This window comes from Anneissia japonica, unplaced genomic scaffold, assembly GCF_011630105.1.
Source record: "Anneissia japonica isolate Jap-2015-1 unplaced genomic scaffold, ASM1163010v1 scaffold4988_len2956909_cov206, whole genome shotgun sequence".
NCBI classification, from domain to species: Eukaryota; Metazoa; Echinodermata; class Crinoidea; order Comatulida; family Comatulidae; genus Anneissia; species Anneissia japonica.
In genome coordinates this window covers 2,286,874-2,304,692 of record NW_022696345.1, presented here as the reverse complement: position 1 = coordinate 2,304,692, position 17,819 = coordinate 2,286,874, and the positions used below count along the sequence as shown (strand labels likewise).

The following is a 17,819-nucleotide window of genomic DNA, read 5'->3' as shown; positions in this document are numbered from 1 at the left end:
TACACCTGTGAGTTCACATTATGTAGCCCCACCACATGCAATGCATCAATAGATTCACTTATGTATTCTCTACCTTAAACGCTTGACACATACTCTACATACATACATATTCCATGTTGTCACAACTCTCATGTTGACACAACACAAACGATTCCCAACATCCCTATTCATTGCAGGTTGATATAGCAAAGTGCTTACATTTTTTACATCATTGGAAGGACTGATGTTGAAAGCTGAGTTAATTCCTTCTGCAAATGCTGTTGACCACTTCTTCCTGATACTCTCACTGTCTGCCTGCAAAGCAATGGTTCTGACAAAAACAAACTAAATATATTCAGGTTCAATATATACACAACAAAAATGCAACTGATTAGAAACATAAACTAATAATGGTATACCAGTAAAACTAAAGAGAAAGATTTCACAAATCAGGATTCTGCATAGCATTTAAGTGTCTTCTTAATGAATTAAAAACAATTCACAATGGAAAGTTACGTTAAAACATGTATAAAACCCAATAAAAAAAATTATAAGTTTAAAGAACAAGACCTCTGTGAGGGCCAAGGTTCCTATGCGGGCATTCATGAAATATAGCACTACCGTATTTGCGATGATGTAAACATGGCAACAAACGAAACCAGGGAGACCTCAAGTGTTAATCCAGCAGTTTCATTTTTATTGTTAAGCGCATCAAGACTTTAAGATAATGCGCTATTTAAACCAAAATTATTATTATTATTATCATGGAAGATTTTGTGAAGGTGTCCCCCCCCCCACTTCCAAATGAGATTTTTTTAAGAATAGGAACCTCTGGATGGCCAGAAATGACACTGAGACTGTGACAGACATGTGTTGGCTTGGCATGGGCCTATTCTTAAATTTTGTTTAGTCCAACTGCCCTACGAGCTCTGTTTGATGGGGGGGGGGGGAAAGGGCTTGACCTGTACGGTGGGGGCCCCCCCTACATTAACTATGGGTCGAAGATAACAATGGTTTCACTATACCGTACACACAGTCTAGCTTCCGATAGAAGCTGCACAAGGATTATCCTGTCAACCAATCCATCATATTTAAGACAGTTAGTTGGACAATGAAGGTAAACAACATTCCACAAATGTTTTCCTCTTATCATACAGTTCAAGAGTAGGAGGTATTGTATTTTATTTGTTATGTCTTTAATATTTGTCAAAATAGAAAATTATTAAATAGGACACGACATCATATCCAGTTTTGCTTGGGTATGGACGGTCATAACAAACAGATATCTGGAAAGTCACTTTTGCCTGTCCACAAAAAACAGCGTACCATTACATGTCACATACATACATACATACATACATACATACATACATACATACACACGAAAGGTATCCTAAAGGTTCCTTTGCTTGAAAGCATAGGAACCAAAAGGAATAGTAAATGTTATGAAGACTCACTTGCCAGGCAAAACGACATCAAAGCAAAAACGTCTTTCACAGTCGTCAGCAAACTTTACGGTACACAATCGTAAATCTTCAACAGCTATTGTACAATCATCCTGCAGAAATAGCAATCAATCAATCAAATAATCAATCAATATATCAATCCATCACCTAATCAATCAATCCATCCATCACATAAACAACCAATCTATCAACAGCTTTGAAAGGCCATATTTACCTGACATTCACAAAACTTGTAGAGCACAGTAACTTTCTCAGGTGTGGAAGAATTAATATTTGTTCACACCAACATGCAGGTACCATATATATTTCTTATTATGTACTGAATCTGCACATATAAATTATGAGGCTTAGGGATGGGTTTTTTTAAAATTATTATATAATTACCATATTTATTTAAATAAACACCCTGGGGTGTCAATCATAAAGACTTACTGATCCCAATCTGGTTAGAAAGACTGCAATTCTAATTATAATCGTTGTAATGGAGTAGAACATTAACAGAAGGTGTTGAGAATGATGTTACTTCCATAGATTTGTTTACAGTTATTTGAAAGGGGGCACATTTATACGCAGGAAAAGTAAAAGCCCTGGGGCGTATATTCTCGAGAGGCGTTTATTTGAATAAATACAGTAATTAGATAATTATTTGCAGTCTTTTATTCAATACCTTGGATCTCTTCTGATAGACAAGCTGGTTGTTTCTTAGAGTAAACCAACGCCTGTGAATTAAGGACATATAAATTATTATACACTTGTAAATACAAGCAAAACAAGTAATGTGGCACTTAACTGATTGAAACATTAAGTGAATACACTAGCTGTCACCAGCAAACCTACATCAGCTTCATCACTGACCATCAAGTACTGTGCTCCATATTACACTGTACATAGACAGATAATCAACTTCACATACATGTAGAAAGGCTTTAAGTCTCTTATGTAAATCCTTGTGTATGTAGTACGCTATTTCACATTATTAGTAAGAATTATTGGAATGATTACTGATGTTTTTATTGTAAGGAAGTTAGATGATATGGCCGGATAATCTTCCTGGATCACTGTATTGATTTGTATGCAAGCTATGTTGGAGGGATCAATGATGTACTGTGAAGAAATATATAGTTTCTAAACTAATTTCTGGAAATTATAACTATACTGTACTATAAGGGAAATGATATATTTCAGTTTTCAGTTTCAGTTTATTGTTTCACACAATGAACATAATATAAGAACATTATAATAATTCAAAAATATTGGTTCATAAATAAAAAAACATTCTATTCAATAAATTCAAAATAACAATAATATGGACAAAATAGTGCTTTATGATAAGGATAGAAATTTATGATTGCCTAGACACAGTGAATTTTCATTGTGTGTGGAGTAAACAATAAACCAGAAAGGCTTTAAGTCTGATCCTCCAAGAAAGACATTAATTAGTGAATGGCTAAGATGAAAATAACAAATGAAATAACAAACAAATAACAATAAACAATAATAATGTTAATGAAATACTTCTGGGTGTACTATGTAAAATATTTGAATAATGATTAGGAAGACAAAGAATACAAATGAAAAAGGATGGCATTCTTATGTAGTTATCCACTGCTTATAGAGGATAAACGAAAACTCAGATGCATACATATCAATCAACAATTGTTTATATTTTCTTTTAAAAGATTTTTAGATGTATGATAACTTAAGGTTAAAGGGTATATTGTTCCATAAGCATATTTTAAAATTTATATATGATTACAAGTTTTGTAGCTTCCTTTTTTAGCGAATAATCGCGCATGCCGATTCTAGTTGCCGTTATTAATTGACTGGAACAGTCGTAGCGGGTTACCGATGAGCAGGTTAACAGCATGACCCCCCCTACCAATTATACTCTCCTGGGTGAAGAGAGGCAAACGTAAGTAAAGTGTTTTGCCAAAGGACACAAGCAATGCGACAAGCGTCGGTCTCGAACTCCCACACCTTACACACTGCTCCACACACTCACTGCCTCTATGCACTTTACATTATTACCTGCCACACCATCACATTACACTAGTTCACTAGCTATAACGATCAAATCAGAAATGAGGTCATGAACTCTCAATAATTTACAACAAACTATTAAACACAACAGGAGCAGACGGAGCCCCGACCAACATCAGCGCATTACATCATTGGACTGATGACGGTATGACCAGACTAAAGTAACAACACAGTCAGTTGAAAAAGATCACCGATTTACGTCCAGGTAAAGGCCGATGTTATTTTGGTCCAATCGTAAATGAAAGTTTAACAACACTACATTATAGAAACCAGATAAATTTTTTTAATTTACGATCAAGTCATAAGGAAATGATACAATACGATTTAGTGGGTTCACTTTCAGAATGGTGGCACCCATCACTTTGTTTATATTTGATATTGTCTGTGGGTGCACAATCAAAGAACAACAAAAAGGAAGCTAAAAAACAACTTACACTAAAACCCCCCAAAATATAGTTAAGATAGCATAACATAAAACAAACCCAAGCAATGTTTTACCCTTTTTTGCATACTGTATCTCACATATTGTTATTATCATTGAGTTAGTAATTGAAATGAAACACACTGAGCAGCACAAAAACCTGTACAGTAGTCATTTAAAATTACTGGGATGTCAATTTTTTTTTTGCACTTACTTTCGTTACCTTGTAAAAGATTGAAAAAAGTAATTAAAAAAGTAAATATATTTAATGAAACTGACCTGTGCCAAGATTTGAATGCATTGTTGGCTCGTTTGTACAAGTATCCTTCCATATCAATTAAATCACGTCCACATGGATTGTTCCATATCTCATCCTGATGAATCAATCAAATATTACAATCAAAAAATCAATGAATCAATCAATCAATCAATAAAACCCATATTTCTCTTTCAAAAAGTAGATTGTCAATGTATTATTTCTTATTATTAATTTTAAATTGTTTACAACTTTTAAACTAAACCCAATTTTGTTTACTTCATATGTTATATGTACAGGGTACATGTATGTACAGTATATCATATCCTGATATTGACTTGAATAATGAAGTTTTACTTTGACTTTTTGACTTTAAATATTATGTCGGTCAAATATAGCATGTATGCCAAGGGCTATAAAGAGCTTCAAGGCCTAGCTAGTGCAAGGCCAGTCTTATTCACAATGGTAAGGTTTCTGTTAACTTAGTATTACCAGTTTTTCAACCATCGCATGTCTTCTCTCCATTTCCTTCTGACCTTCAATGTTCATCTTTGAAATTGCATCCAACTAAAAGATAACAAATACGTCCCCATTATAATACAACAGACAGTTTCATCAATCATATGGAAAGTTCCTAAACAATAGTTGTAATATGCAGATGTAATATACTTTATGTATATTTATAGCCTCTATGGCTAGAATAATTATAAAATAAATATCATTTTGTTCATAAAATTCAGGTTTTTATTGATCCGCAATGTTTCAACAGGAAACAATAAAACTGAATACAAGCAATAAACACAGTCTTGAAAACCAATGAAAAATTAACAATGAGGGATTATGAATAATGCAATAAAAACTGTGCAGTTCACACAAAAGTTTGCATATAAATAACAACTTTAAAATGCTGTTCATTACGATACTGTGACATAGAACAATTGTAAAAACTCAATGAAAGCACTAGAAACGCACAATCAGTGACCCTGAAATAGTATTGGCCATGTGACGCTTCAAATAGAGTGATTTTAAAAGTATAATGTTAAATTGATAAATAAGTGACAATAAACTGAATTTTAAACCTTGCAGGATTTTCCTAAAACCATGGATTTGGAAGGCAAGTAATTAGCAGCACAATGTCTTGGCTCCACCCACCTTGACAACAAGTTGCTTGAGTTGTGGTTATTATTGTCTTGGCTTTACTTACCTTGACAGCAAGTTAGTTGCTTGAGTTGTGGTTGTCATTGTCTTGGCTTCACTTACCTTGACAGCAAGTTGCTAAAGTTGTGGTTATCATTGTCTTGGCTTTACTTACCTTGACAGCAAGTTAGTTGCTTGAGTTGTGGTTGTCATTGTCTTGGCTTCACTTACCTTGACAGCAAGTTGCTTAAGTTGTGGTTATCATTGTCTTAGCTTTACTTACCTTGACAGCAAGTTGCTTGAGTCGTGGTTGTCATTGTCTTGGCCTTACTTAACTTGACAGCAAGTCGCTTGAGCTGTGGTTGTCATTGTCTTGGCTTCACTTACCTTGACAGCAAGTTGCTTAAGTTGTGGTTGTCATTGTCTTGGCTTTACTTAACTTGACAGCAAGTTGCTTAAGTTGTGGTTGTCATTGTCTTGGCTTTACTTACCTTGACAGCAAGTTGCTTGAGTTGTGGTTGTCGGTCTCTTAACAAATCATAACCTTGGTGAAAATAAGTAAACTGGGCATGCATAAAAGACATCATCTGTTTAGCAAAAATGAAATGTAAAACATACATAAATTGGGCATCATGCATAAAAGACATCATCTGTTTAGCAAAAATAAAATGTAAAAAATACTATTTGTTAATTGATAATGACATCATTTCTTTAAACTTTTTATCTGATCTAGCTTGGAATTGGTGCTATTTAAATGAGATACTATATTATTATTATAATATTATTTTTCACAAGTGATTTAAATATGCTATTTTATGTACAAACTATTTGAATAAAAAGATACCAAGATATATATGTTGAGAATTGAGTACATTAAACACATCAAATATTTATTTTCATTTTTTGGCAAATGTATTTTAATGAGGGCTTATTAATTAACCAATCACTTGTTATCATTACAATTTTTTTGTAAACTCACCTTCATTAACTATTACTGGTAGTCTATGACTAACAGACCACACATGAATGTCAATATTGTGTGTAAATGAATTTAATGACCAATCACTGTTTCATGAACATTAGCTATTAGATACGTTTTATTAATAACCTTTCAACAATAATAACTTTGCCATAAATTGAGATTTTGACATGAAATTAATTACTGCAGAATATCATATTACCATATGTTATAGGTTTTACATAATGATTGACTACTAGTTATGAATTAATTACCAAGTACTAAATGTGTCCTGAATATAGTGAGGATAACATACAAGCAGGAATCTAAATTAAAGATATTATTAGAAAAAAAAAAAATCCAAATTCAATTTATCACTTATTTTTGTCATTTCAGACCATACCTTTATTCAATTTTACATTTATCCAATAATGGTCATAATTATGCCAAAAAAAAGAAATTACACAAAAAATGAATTGTGATTTAAATCAAAATAAAAAGACTGATTTTGAGCTTCTAGAAAAAAAAATGGAAACAAATTTAAAGCAATTAAAAAAATATTATTATATTTCATAACACATATATAATTATATCATTCTGTAATATTATTAGAAGATTGTAGTTTTTAATAAGTTATCTTTGAAAGACTGTTGGTATTGATACAGCTCAAATGATGCTACAGCATAATATTATAGCCAGAGAATGTTGAAGGAATTCACTCGGTATGCCTGTCAAGTCTTCAACATTAATGTGTCCCAAATTTCTTACAGTTTTCTTCTCACACTAATTGCATTCAGTTTAGACTAGGCAATGATTTATAGTGCATAAAGGTACACAATTGGACAAATTTGGTCAATCCAAAATGTTATCATGTAAACACATGCCAAAGGGAAGTGTAATATGCTACACAAATGAATTCTGATATTTACTCAATGATTCCAACTAAACCAGCAAATAATTATTATCTTTCTATTTCAACTACCTTATCAACTGTCAAAACAAAATATAAACAGGTCAAAGTTCATATACATACATTATTGAGGATTTCATGCCTCTTGGCTGACTGAATCATGTTCAACTGTTGGAAAAAAAGGAAAACGTTTGTTTGTTTATGTACAAAACAACACAGTTTCCACCACTAGTATAATTAGGCCGGTGCAAACACAGATATGTTTACAATACATAGGATAAAACAAGAATACTGTATATTATTACTGTAGTACAGTTTGTAAAAATTTCACATATTATAGATACTGAAATTAAATTTATGCTATTGATGGAGCTTTTCTTCTTTATCTCTTAACTTGATTTAAAAAATAAATGGATTTGGTTGAAATTGAATAAAGCTTAAGACTGAATGATGTCCACTAGGCAAATGAAGGATGGATATCATGTTTCAACTATTTATTACAAGATAATGCATTCAAAAAGAAAAAAACAAGATTGATATCATAGCTCACAGCAACACCCGTTAATCTAAATACCAGCAAACGCATAAGTCATACATCACAAAGATGTATTCATCCACTTCATTTACTCACTTTTTCACTCACTCAACTCACTCATTTTTTCACTTACTCACTCAATTGGTATTAATTCTCAGTAAAGCATACATGCATGTTATACCTGTACATACAGTTAATATTATCTATTACATTCTTCTTTCAATAACTATTTTCATTTACTTATTTGTTTGTTCAGTCAGTCACACTTTAAAAGTTGCCTAACTACATATATTTTCATTAAATTAATTCACCTATTTTCATAAACTTATATTGCATTTTTTGTCCTAAACCGAAGAACAGTAACAATTGCACCTGGGACCTCCGATGTTAGGCGCACATAACATTGCTATATGCCAATGTAAATCTATTTTGGTTCTGTTTTGTATAATCAATTCAAGTATCAAGTATTTATTCACTTATAAACATAGTTATAAACATAAAGTGCAGAGAAACCAAGGAGGCAAAGCCTGTGGCATGTGTTTGTAGAGCCAGATCTAACTTACTAATACAGTAGCAGTAAGGTGCTGTACTGGTAGTAGCTAAGATGCTTGCCTTCTAAATATACAGTGCACCCTCCAATTCGAGCCCCCTCTAATTCCGAGAATCCTTTAATTCGAGACCATTTTTCCAGACTCAAATAACAATCTTTAAACTTTTAAAGAAAGCTGGCCCTCTAACTGGAGACCAACCAATGAGACTACCCCAAACTTTCAGGTCCCAAAGGTTGTCTCAAATTGGATGGCAAACTGTAAAAGGAATGCCTCATAATGAGACTTGGTTTACAGAGCATCATTCAATTTTGTAATTGGTGAGTGTAGGTCCTACCTGCTAGTTGTGAAAGAAATATTAAAATATGTAATGTTAAATAAATAAGGTATCTGTTGATATTGTACCTCCTTGACGTAGTCTAAAGCTGTGTGACCAAACGCCGATCTTGTTGCTATGAGGAGGTTCCCCGCTTCTTCCGCTTCCATTGCTTTAGAGCGCGACACCTGAGCATGCTTATTCAATGACGTATCAAAATCCTCACTTATCTTGTAAAAAGCTCTCTTAGTGTCCTTCACTTTCTTTAAATCACTGAAATATTGCAACAAGAGTGAAGATGATTAATGCATTTTAACGTTGACAATGACTATTACATCAATACTTTGTTATATATTCTGTATTTTTATGTCCGACATTAAATATAGCTAATTACATTCATCGATCAGGTCATTCATCATTTCTTTACTATCATTATCACCAGTGACATGAATATTTTTATTTTATATCAACATACTGTATGATGATATAAACATGGAGGTATAATATAAATGTTTTTGTAATTAATATTATTAGTTATAATTAGAATTGTATTACCGGTACAGTATGTGCTTTAATTTATTGTTATTATTGATATTATTATTAGAGTTAGAATTGTATTGTGACTAAAATAAATTTAGAGTGATATATATATATATTTAGTTCATTGATAGTTACTAATTATTAAGTTTGTTTTATGTTTTATTCTCACTCCAAACAAATAGTGTACTTCATTGTCAAATAGATGTAATTCTACTCCCTAAGACTAACAACCTATGTAGGACGCCCACTGACGGTTGTATGCACTTTTTATTACCCAGTGCAGCGCGATAGAAGTATGCCCGCTATGAACTCAGTAAGTAGAAAACAAAAGTATTGTATCTTGTGGAGAACAGATAAACAGACAAACCGACCATGCGAGGTGGAGTACTGGGTAATAAAAGGTGCATACAAGCGTTAGTTGGCGTCCTACACTAGCTGCGTATGACGTATAGTTTTTTACGTTTTCAATGAGCGTAGTTGGCTCTCTTGTTCTATTTATATTCTTTGATAACACTGGAGAGTGTTGACACAGCATTCAGTCCTGTCCACACCATCAAATATTATATGACAAAAAACTGTTGTATGCCCATATATAGTCATGATGTGCCCATATATAGTCATGATGGGCCTAATTATGGTCAGAATGTGATGTCATCACAACCAAGGCATGTCACATCAAATAAAATTTGATAGTCACATTTTTCCATCCTTGTGAGACGAGTTTACTTGCTGGACGTGTAATTATAATGACAATAAATTTAACATGGTTTTAGTTTTACAATTAGTTTAAATTAAGAATAGAAGTAATAATTGTGTAATTACAATACACAATAAAATAATTAAACATAGCTATAATCATTTATTAAATTGAGCACCAACAAAACAAAATTATTATTATTATTATCTAGGTTCACTATGAGACAAGGCCTGCCTTCTAATTGTGATCCTAACAATGGCCTTTATTATGGTTTTTCCTTTCCTCTCGTTAAAATTGTTTCCATGTCATTGTTGAATAAATTTGAATTATATTTTAATTTTTAATTAATTTATGTGTATATTGCTTTCAGTTTGGCCTTCATGCCACACTTTTTATATTGATATTGATGAATAAAGTGAAATGAATAAGATAGCTAATAAGGCCACAATACACATATTTTTAATATAGGCAATATTACATTTATGCGCAAGGTTTTTGGCCCTTAGGCGTGAGAGATAGAACAAAAATGCGTAAGTCTGCAATGTTTGTCTCTGTCCCAGGAAAATCAAGCAGCTGAATGATTCGGAATGACATTTTATTTTGGTGAAGTAGATGAATTACTATGAGTAATATCCGGGAATTGGAGGAGGTTGCATGTTGAGTATGATTAATTCTGTATCCAACGACCAGGGAAAAAGTGCCTTGAGCAGTTGTTATTGATATAAATATGTGTGTGCTATACATGAAAACTAAATTACTAAATTATTACTATTAAAAGTGACAATGCAAGTTATATGATTGTATTCAAATATTTAATTTCAGTTTCTACAAACCAAAACTGTTTACAGTATTGTCATTCAAATTACTTTTACTGATAAACATAAAAGTTCATTCATCACTTAACTTTCTGTTACTATTTATTAATTTGTAAAGTAACATTTTCATATCCAATTGACATATCAGTTTACACATATCTAATTGACATGGTAAAAAATGCTGTAAACAACAAAATTATTAAAATAATTCATAAATAAAAGTCACAAAGCTAGGAAACATCACTGGTGGATATTGTCTTTTTAAAAACAACCAAATTTAACATTTCAACTAAAGGGGAAATTATTTAATCAATTAAATTTCATCAGAATGATGATAGATGCTATATGTTAACAAATAATATATCATAAATATAAAATATATACTGTATTGATCTACAATAATAATTTTAGGATTGTGTCAGATTCCAGAAAAAAACAGTAATAGGAAACAATAACACAGCAATGTTTCTTGCAAGGAAATGTATTGTGCATAAAAAGAGGGAGAGGTTCCATATTTATCCATGAATTGTCTGGGAGTGCTACTACACAAAAGCCAACACATCCTGTGGGAAGAATCATGGATAAACCATCTTTCCTTCTCTGTTGAACAGCACATCCTGTTTAATATGCCTATTTCTCCACCAGTTGGTAGCATCAAAAGAAAATTAAAAAAACTATGTGCCGTATGAGTTTGTTTACAAGGCTAATGAGTGTTACACATGTATGCTGTAGCATTAAAGTGTATGAAAAACTACAAAGTTTCAAACCTACCCTTTTAGGAATTCTGAGTAAGATTTACAAATTGTTCTATTGGCTTGATCAATTAGAATCTATAAAAAAAAAAAAACATCATTAAAACAATAAATGGCAATTATAAAGTGCCTCACTATTACGCATTGCTCACTTCTTGCCCCACATATTTCTTATATCTTCACCTTCTTACTCTCACTTTTTACTTTCTGGACTTAACAAACAATTTGAGAATGAACTTACAGAATGATAAGATTGAACATCCTTCAGAGAACGAATGAACTTATCAAAATAATCCTGAAACAATGAAACACAAACACAATTAATATTACCATATATAAAGTCCACTTATCATCTGTAATTAACCAGCATATTGTAGTCTATTAAAGCATAAATTCATAAAATAGTGTATACAGTACTTCAGACATTAACATGTATGTTAAATACATATGTATACATAATGTATACATTCATATTAAAAATCACTAATTATTGTAAAATATATAAAAACAAACTTGCTATTGCAGGCAACTCCCGTACTGCAGACACGTATATCAAACTAAATGAATGTAATAACAGCTAGACTACAGTAGCTTAACAAGCACATAACATTAACATTAAGAACATTAACTGCACATATTGGCCTTGAATAGATACTGACCTCTACTAACTTATCATTATCGAAGTGTTTCTTAACATCATTTATACCAGAAACAAATGCTCTGAAAATAAAATAATATAATATAATTATAAATCCATCAGTGTATTTATAGAGCTCAGTAGAGCAAAGAATCATTATTCAATATATTTATATCAATTATTAATGTTGTTAAGTTAATCACGCTGCATGTTTTTTAATTAAAAAAAAACAATATATTAAAATTTAAGCTAAGGTCGGAGTAAATTTTTTTTGTAGAATAATGTCTTTGTATTTTGAAGGCCTCTTTTAAAGTCAGCTTATTAGATGTAAGGGTCACCATTAATTTAAAATAAAAATACATAAAGAGTTTATAACCAATCACTTTCTCTTCACATGAGTTTCCAAATTTTCATCTCCACTGGAAGCAGAATGCTTAGTAAATAAATATATTCCTGAAAATTGTGTGCTTTAAACAAAAACAATTTGATTGCTATAATGAACGCTGGATGTTACGTGAGTTCAAAGGTTCACCCCAGAGGCAGTACAGTAGGTAAGCTATGACATCATTTGGCCTATAGTGCGCATACTTCATTGATGGCAAAGAACATTGCAAAGACAAAATGAAATCATTTGGCATTTGTGATTTTATAAATAGCAAAGAGCCTCTTTGCAATAACTTGGCCTATAGTATGTAAAGGGCATCATAGATGCTGTAGGACTATGGCCTTTTGATACTCTATGAGACATGCTCTAACAGGGTGAGATAACTAAGTATGTATTGGGTTTGAATTTACAATACAGATTTCAGATAATAGGTCTTTAAATTAATTACCATGGCTATATATTAAAAAGAAAAATATATTGTATAGCCTTAATAAATTTGTATCAATGTTAAAGGAATCCAAGACTATGGTGAGTTGATTAGTAAGATTCAATAACCTCTAAACTATTGTGAATGGAATGATTTTAATTTTAAAGTTGCTCTAACTTTATGATAATAAGACCTGCAACAATACATGCAAAGCCAATTAAGGAAACAGGCACATTTTGGCACTTTTCAGAAACAACACAATATTGTACATTGGTGGTAAACTACTTGAAAATGGTACAAGTTCTAAATTTATAAATATTAAATTCTGGTAGTACGAAAACTTAAGTTCAGCAATGTAGGACTATTACTCAGAGGAACTATTGGATTTATACAATTTAATAAAAGTAACCAAGAGTATTAATTACAATGAAAACAATAATTTAGAAGTAACATTAAATAATAATCAAAGTACAAAGAAAGTGAAAATATAACAATAATAATAATAATAACAATAAAAATTATTTTAATTTAATAAAAATATTATTTTTATAGTAAAAATAATTTTAGGAAGTTTAAATGAATTTAACTTACCCCGTAGCTGCATTAAAGACCTTGCCTGCTTCTACCATGGCAGAGCATAATTTTACAAGCTGAAATAAAGTTAATAAAATGTATTTGTGGCAAGGACAAGCCAAACTAGTCACTCGTCGCAAAAATCGATTTTCAGTTATTAATACAGTGTTAGAGAGTAAAATAACAGCTATAAAATGGTAAAAATATCATTCAAATTGGACATTACTTTATGAAGTTACAAGTGTTTAACCACACAGCTGTTTAAAGAACAATATATGAGAAATTAACCGTCAAAGTTTATGATTTCAGGCATTTCTCATGCAGAAATTATCTTTAAATCCTTAAAAAATATTGTTTTAACATTGAAAATTTCGAAAACAACAGCATAGAATGATGTGTAGATATATAAAGGTTAGTTTAGTGCAATAAAATAGATTTTTAAAAATTTGCCATTCCAGCATGTTTTGGCCATTTTCTCTGAAACACGATTTGCGATGAGTGACTGGTTTGGCTTGTTTTTGCCACATTTGCTTTTAATACACCATCATTGTTTACTTGATACTGTACTTGTGCAGGCCTCTATGATGCTTATAAGCACAATTATTAACATGGTTAAGAGACAAAAAGTGTACATAGTTATTAAAAACATACAAGCTTACTAATAGCTGTTGAAAAAATTTATCTCTTTTTCATTTTTAAATTTGGTCACATCTAATTAATGGCAATAACTTTCCAATTATTGGATAGATGAGCTATACATTCTTTTACAAGGCTTCATATATATTTCAAACAAGTAACTCAGAGACAACACATTAGCATTGGAGGAATGTCTACTGTGTCATCCAATGATATTCTCAACATTGGTGTCATTTTTTACTCTAAAATATCTACAGTATGTCAAAGCAAATCAACCGCATAAGATAGTTAGTATCTTACCACATACGCAATATTAAAGCCATCCGCAAATACCTAACTCACAACACAACAAAGAAAATTGTACATGCTCTCGTTATGACATGACCTGACTATAGCAATGGCATACTTTATGGTCTACCACATAACCATTTGCAGATGTGGTTACTCCATGCTTTGAACATTTCACACCATAGGCTTAGCCAGCGAGTTGTAAGGCCATTTTTTCGACAGCCAACAATTATTTAGGACGGCCACTTTTACCGTGACGGCTTGGCCTAATTAGCTCGGCCTAGCCTAATTGACCTGGTCTGCTGTTTAGCAAATCCTTTTCTTCAAATCTATCAAATGTTACATAAAACTAAAGCTAAATCATATTTACGTTCGATTTAAAAATAACCTTTTTGACTGAATGTTGTCATTTTCATACCAATATTTGGTGGGGATTCCCAAAAATGTAAGGTTTAACTATTGCCTACCCGGTGAAAAGTTCACTTGTAACATGCGTCGTAAACATTTATACCCCGCTGGAAAATGGACAATTTTGAGTTGCCACAACGCATGCACGTGGAGGCTCTGCAAATACATAATTTGAGATTCGGTTCCCCGACATAATATTTTTGGTGTTCATAACTCTCTGGTTGTAAATAAATTCATGAAAGTTAAATTTTATTAGTCAACAAAATGTATCACACCTACCATCTGACAGCTCCACTGGCTGCCTTTCTATGAGTTACACAAACAAAACTCTAAAGAATAAATCACCGATCTGATCAAACTTTGATCAAGCACATGCACACAGTCCCTGAGGTCAACGTCAAGTTCGTCAAATCTGTTTGTACCTCCTGCCAGACTGAAAACGTTTGGTGGAAGTGCCTTTTCTAATGCTGCTCCTAAATTATGGAATGACCTACTGTACCTGTACATATACGTGAATCACCATCTCTTACTCTCTTTAACCCTTTGAACCAGGAAGGCCGGAAAAACGGCAGCGCACTTACGCTGCAATAACCCTAAAGGCCGGTATACCGGCCTTGCGGGTCAGGTAATATTATTCGGGGTAACCATCTGACCAGTGGCGGCTCTAGGATATATTTTCTGGGGTAGGGCTAAGTTGTCCGACAGGGGGGACTTGAGCTCGTAGGCTCGAGCTGGGAGAAGGGGTTTCCTCTAGATGGCCGAAAATGGCACTCTCAGACTGTGACAGACATGTGTTGGCTTGGATGAGGGCCTATTTTTATTGTTTTATGGTCTGACTGCTCGACAAGCTCTGTCCGGCGGGGGTGGGGGGCTTGACCTGTCTGGTGGGGGGCTTAAGCCCCTCCTGCCACCCCACTGGCGCTGCCACTGCACCTGACCAGTATGAGTAATATGGCGTAATTTTGTGACATCATCATTCCCAAGTCGTTCTGACAGCCTCGTAAAAAACAAATTTATATTGAATAATTTGACAATAAATGCCAACGGTGCTTTACGATTGATAGTTTATGACTCCCAAGAAAACATTGATGATGACGATTATCCAGGAAGTGATTTGGAAAGTGAAATAAACAGTGTAGTTTCTAGCCCTAGGGGGGCACGATAGTGCTAGTGCCAGCAGTGGTGGTAGTGATGATAGTTGTGCTAGGAGTTGGTGGTGATGATTGTAATAAAAAAAAACAAAAAACAAACATATTTTGTCCAAATAACTCACTGTGAGGGTGCCGAAAGATCTAAATAATTCGGGGGTCAAAGGGTTATAAAACAACTGAAATCACACTTCTTTGACTCAACTTAGTCATAATATATCAGCCATTTTATTTACTTATCTTTTCTTGAGTGAGTCATTTCCAGGTTTTGTCAGGGAATGGGTTGGTAAGGTGTTCATGTCAATTATGTTTCCCCGGGGGTCGGTCGGCTGGCCCTCAAAGAACAGCACACTGTCTCTACCTTGATGGCACTTAGTCTCACACCCACTTCACTTGCTTGCTTTACTTTATTGGTCTTTTAAACATTTTTTGTTGGCATATAGAGACAGTTGCAATATGCGCATTATAAATCCATTGATTGATTGATTGATTGATTTATTGATTGATAGAAAGGAGATGTTTTTATAGACAACGTGAGGAAAAATTAATGGTGTTTCACAAGATTAGAACCCATGACCAACAGACTGGAAGACAAGCATATCAATATATTCCATCTGCATTACTTTTTGACTCAGCAAATTAACAACTAGTGCTAATTTTGTAACTGTTTACTGAACTCTAATAATGTTGGTAAAGTAAAGTAGCAGTAACACAAAAGTACTAATGTACTAAGTATTCTTGATAGAAAAATAACACAGTTGGACAAGCATGTAAATGTGGTGTTGAAGTGTAATGTCATTGGAGGGATTCTTGAAAATTGGAGGACAAAGTAAAATCAGGTTCTAGAGTGTGAAATTGTGTTGTTGAATAATACTGTAGGACACCAATGGAAAATAATTGACAATGCTAAACTGGACAAGACTGTAAAGTCTTAAATTACTGTTATTTAATATTATTGAACACTGTCAAAAGGGAACACCAGGGGTGTCTCCAGGATTTTATCTGGGTGGGTCGTGATCATACTCTTTTGGACCTTTTCAGTGGGAGACACGAAAATTGATTACAGTGCCACTAGCTCGAAACGGATGGCAGGCTCAGTTTCAGAATTCCTGGAAGATTATGTCACGCAATTAACATCTCAACGAGATTTGATTGACAGATAAACCGACTAATCAGCGACATTTAGTCATGTGATCAAAAACTTTTTCTCGGACATTTTAATTTCCTTAGACAGCTGGTTGTCAACGCGAAACATACTGTACGTGAGCCTAGGCCTAGATGTCTATTATTTATTTTATTTACTTTGAGAACTTATGCCTTTGGAACGGCGGCACACACGAAAGTTGTACGTTCAGCTTAAATTACAAAAATATAAAAATTAATTAAAGAAAGTGCACACTTCAACACAGTCATTGATAAAATATGCAAATAAACACAGAAAATACTGTACATACAAAAAAGACTACAAATTAAAAATTATTATAGATACCCAGATTTACACGAGCAGTGCGCATCAGCATCAGTGACTTTGCCGACGAGATTGACTGAATGCGACTTTTCCCTCTTCTTTTGGGAGCGAAATACAGAGGCTTTTTCAACAATTTCCCCTCCTGTTCCCATGAAATAGATTAACACTATGAATATATGATTCATTTGCATACCGCCTACCCTGAATTCTCTTTCTTAAAGAAGGTTGATAGCAAAGAAAATGTTTGCCAACTCGGTAAGTCAAGCCGCCATTGTCTAAGGTTTTCGTGACTTGTGGGCGGTGCTTCGCGTCCTTGTCGACATGTCAATTGGCAAGGTCTTTGGAGTCATTGCTGGTACCTCATCAATGCTTTTCCATTTATGTCATTGTGAAAAGGCCCTAGAAAAAAATGTCTTTGGAAAAAAAGTGGACCTTTGAAAATTTTGGGGAGGGGGTCATGCAACCTTCCTGACACCCCC

At 33.2% G+C, this 17,819-nt stretch overlaps 1 protein-coding gene across 1 annotated transcript in view; it reads right to left on the bottom strand.

The window, feature by feature from the left end:
- LOC117101859 (arf-GAP with coiled-coil, ANK repeat and PH domain-containing protein 2-like) overlaps positions 1–17,819 on the bottom strand; it is a 33,495-nt gene that overhangs the window by 11,634 nt on the left and 4,042 nt on the right. Inside the window, exons 3-14 of the mRNA XM_033241973.1 lie at positions 13,411–13,469; positions 12,030–12,090; positions 11,612–11,665; positions 11,390–11,448; positions 8,656–8,839; positions 7,291–7,335; positions 5,791–5,886; positions 4,655–4,729; positions 4,186–4,280; positions 2,113–2,164; positions 1,437–1,537; positions 199–310 (exon numbers count right to left, since the gene is read on the bottom strand). Coding sequence (XP_033097864.1) covers positions 199–310; positions 1,437–1,537; positions 2,113–2,164; positions 4,186–4,280; positions 4,655–4,729; positions 5,791–5,886; positions 7,291–7,335; positions 8,656–8,839; positions 11,390–11,448; positions 11,612–11,665; positions 12,030–12,090; positions 13,411–13,469 — 993 coding nt within the window. The remainder of the gene's footprint in view (positions 1–198; positions 311–1,436; positions 1,538–2,112; positions 2,165–4,185; positions 4,281–4,654; positions 4,730–5,790; positions 5,887–7,290; positions 7,336–8,655; positions 8,840–11,389; positions 11,449–11,611; positions 11,666–12,029; positions 12,091–13,410; positions 13,470–17,819) is intronic.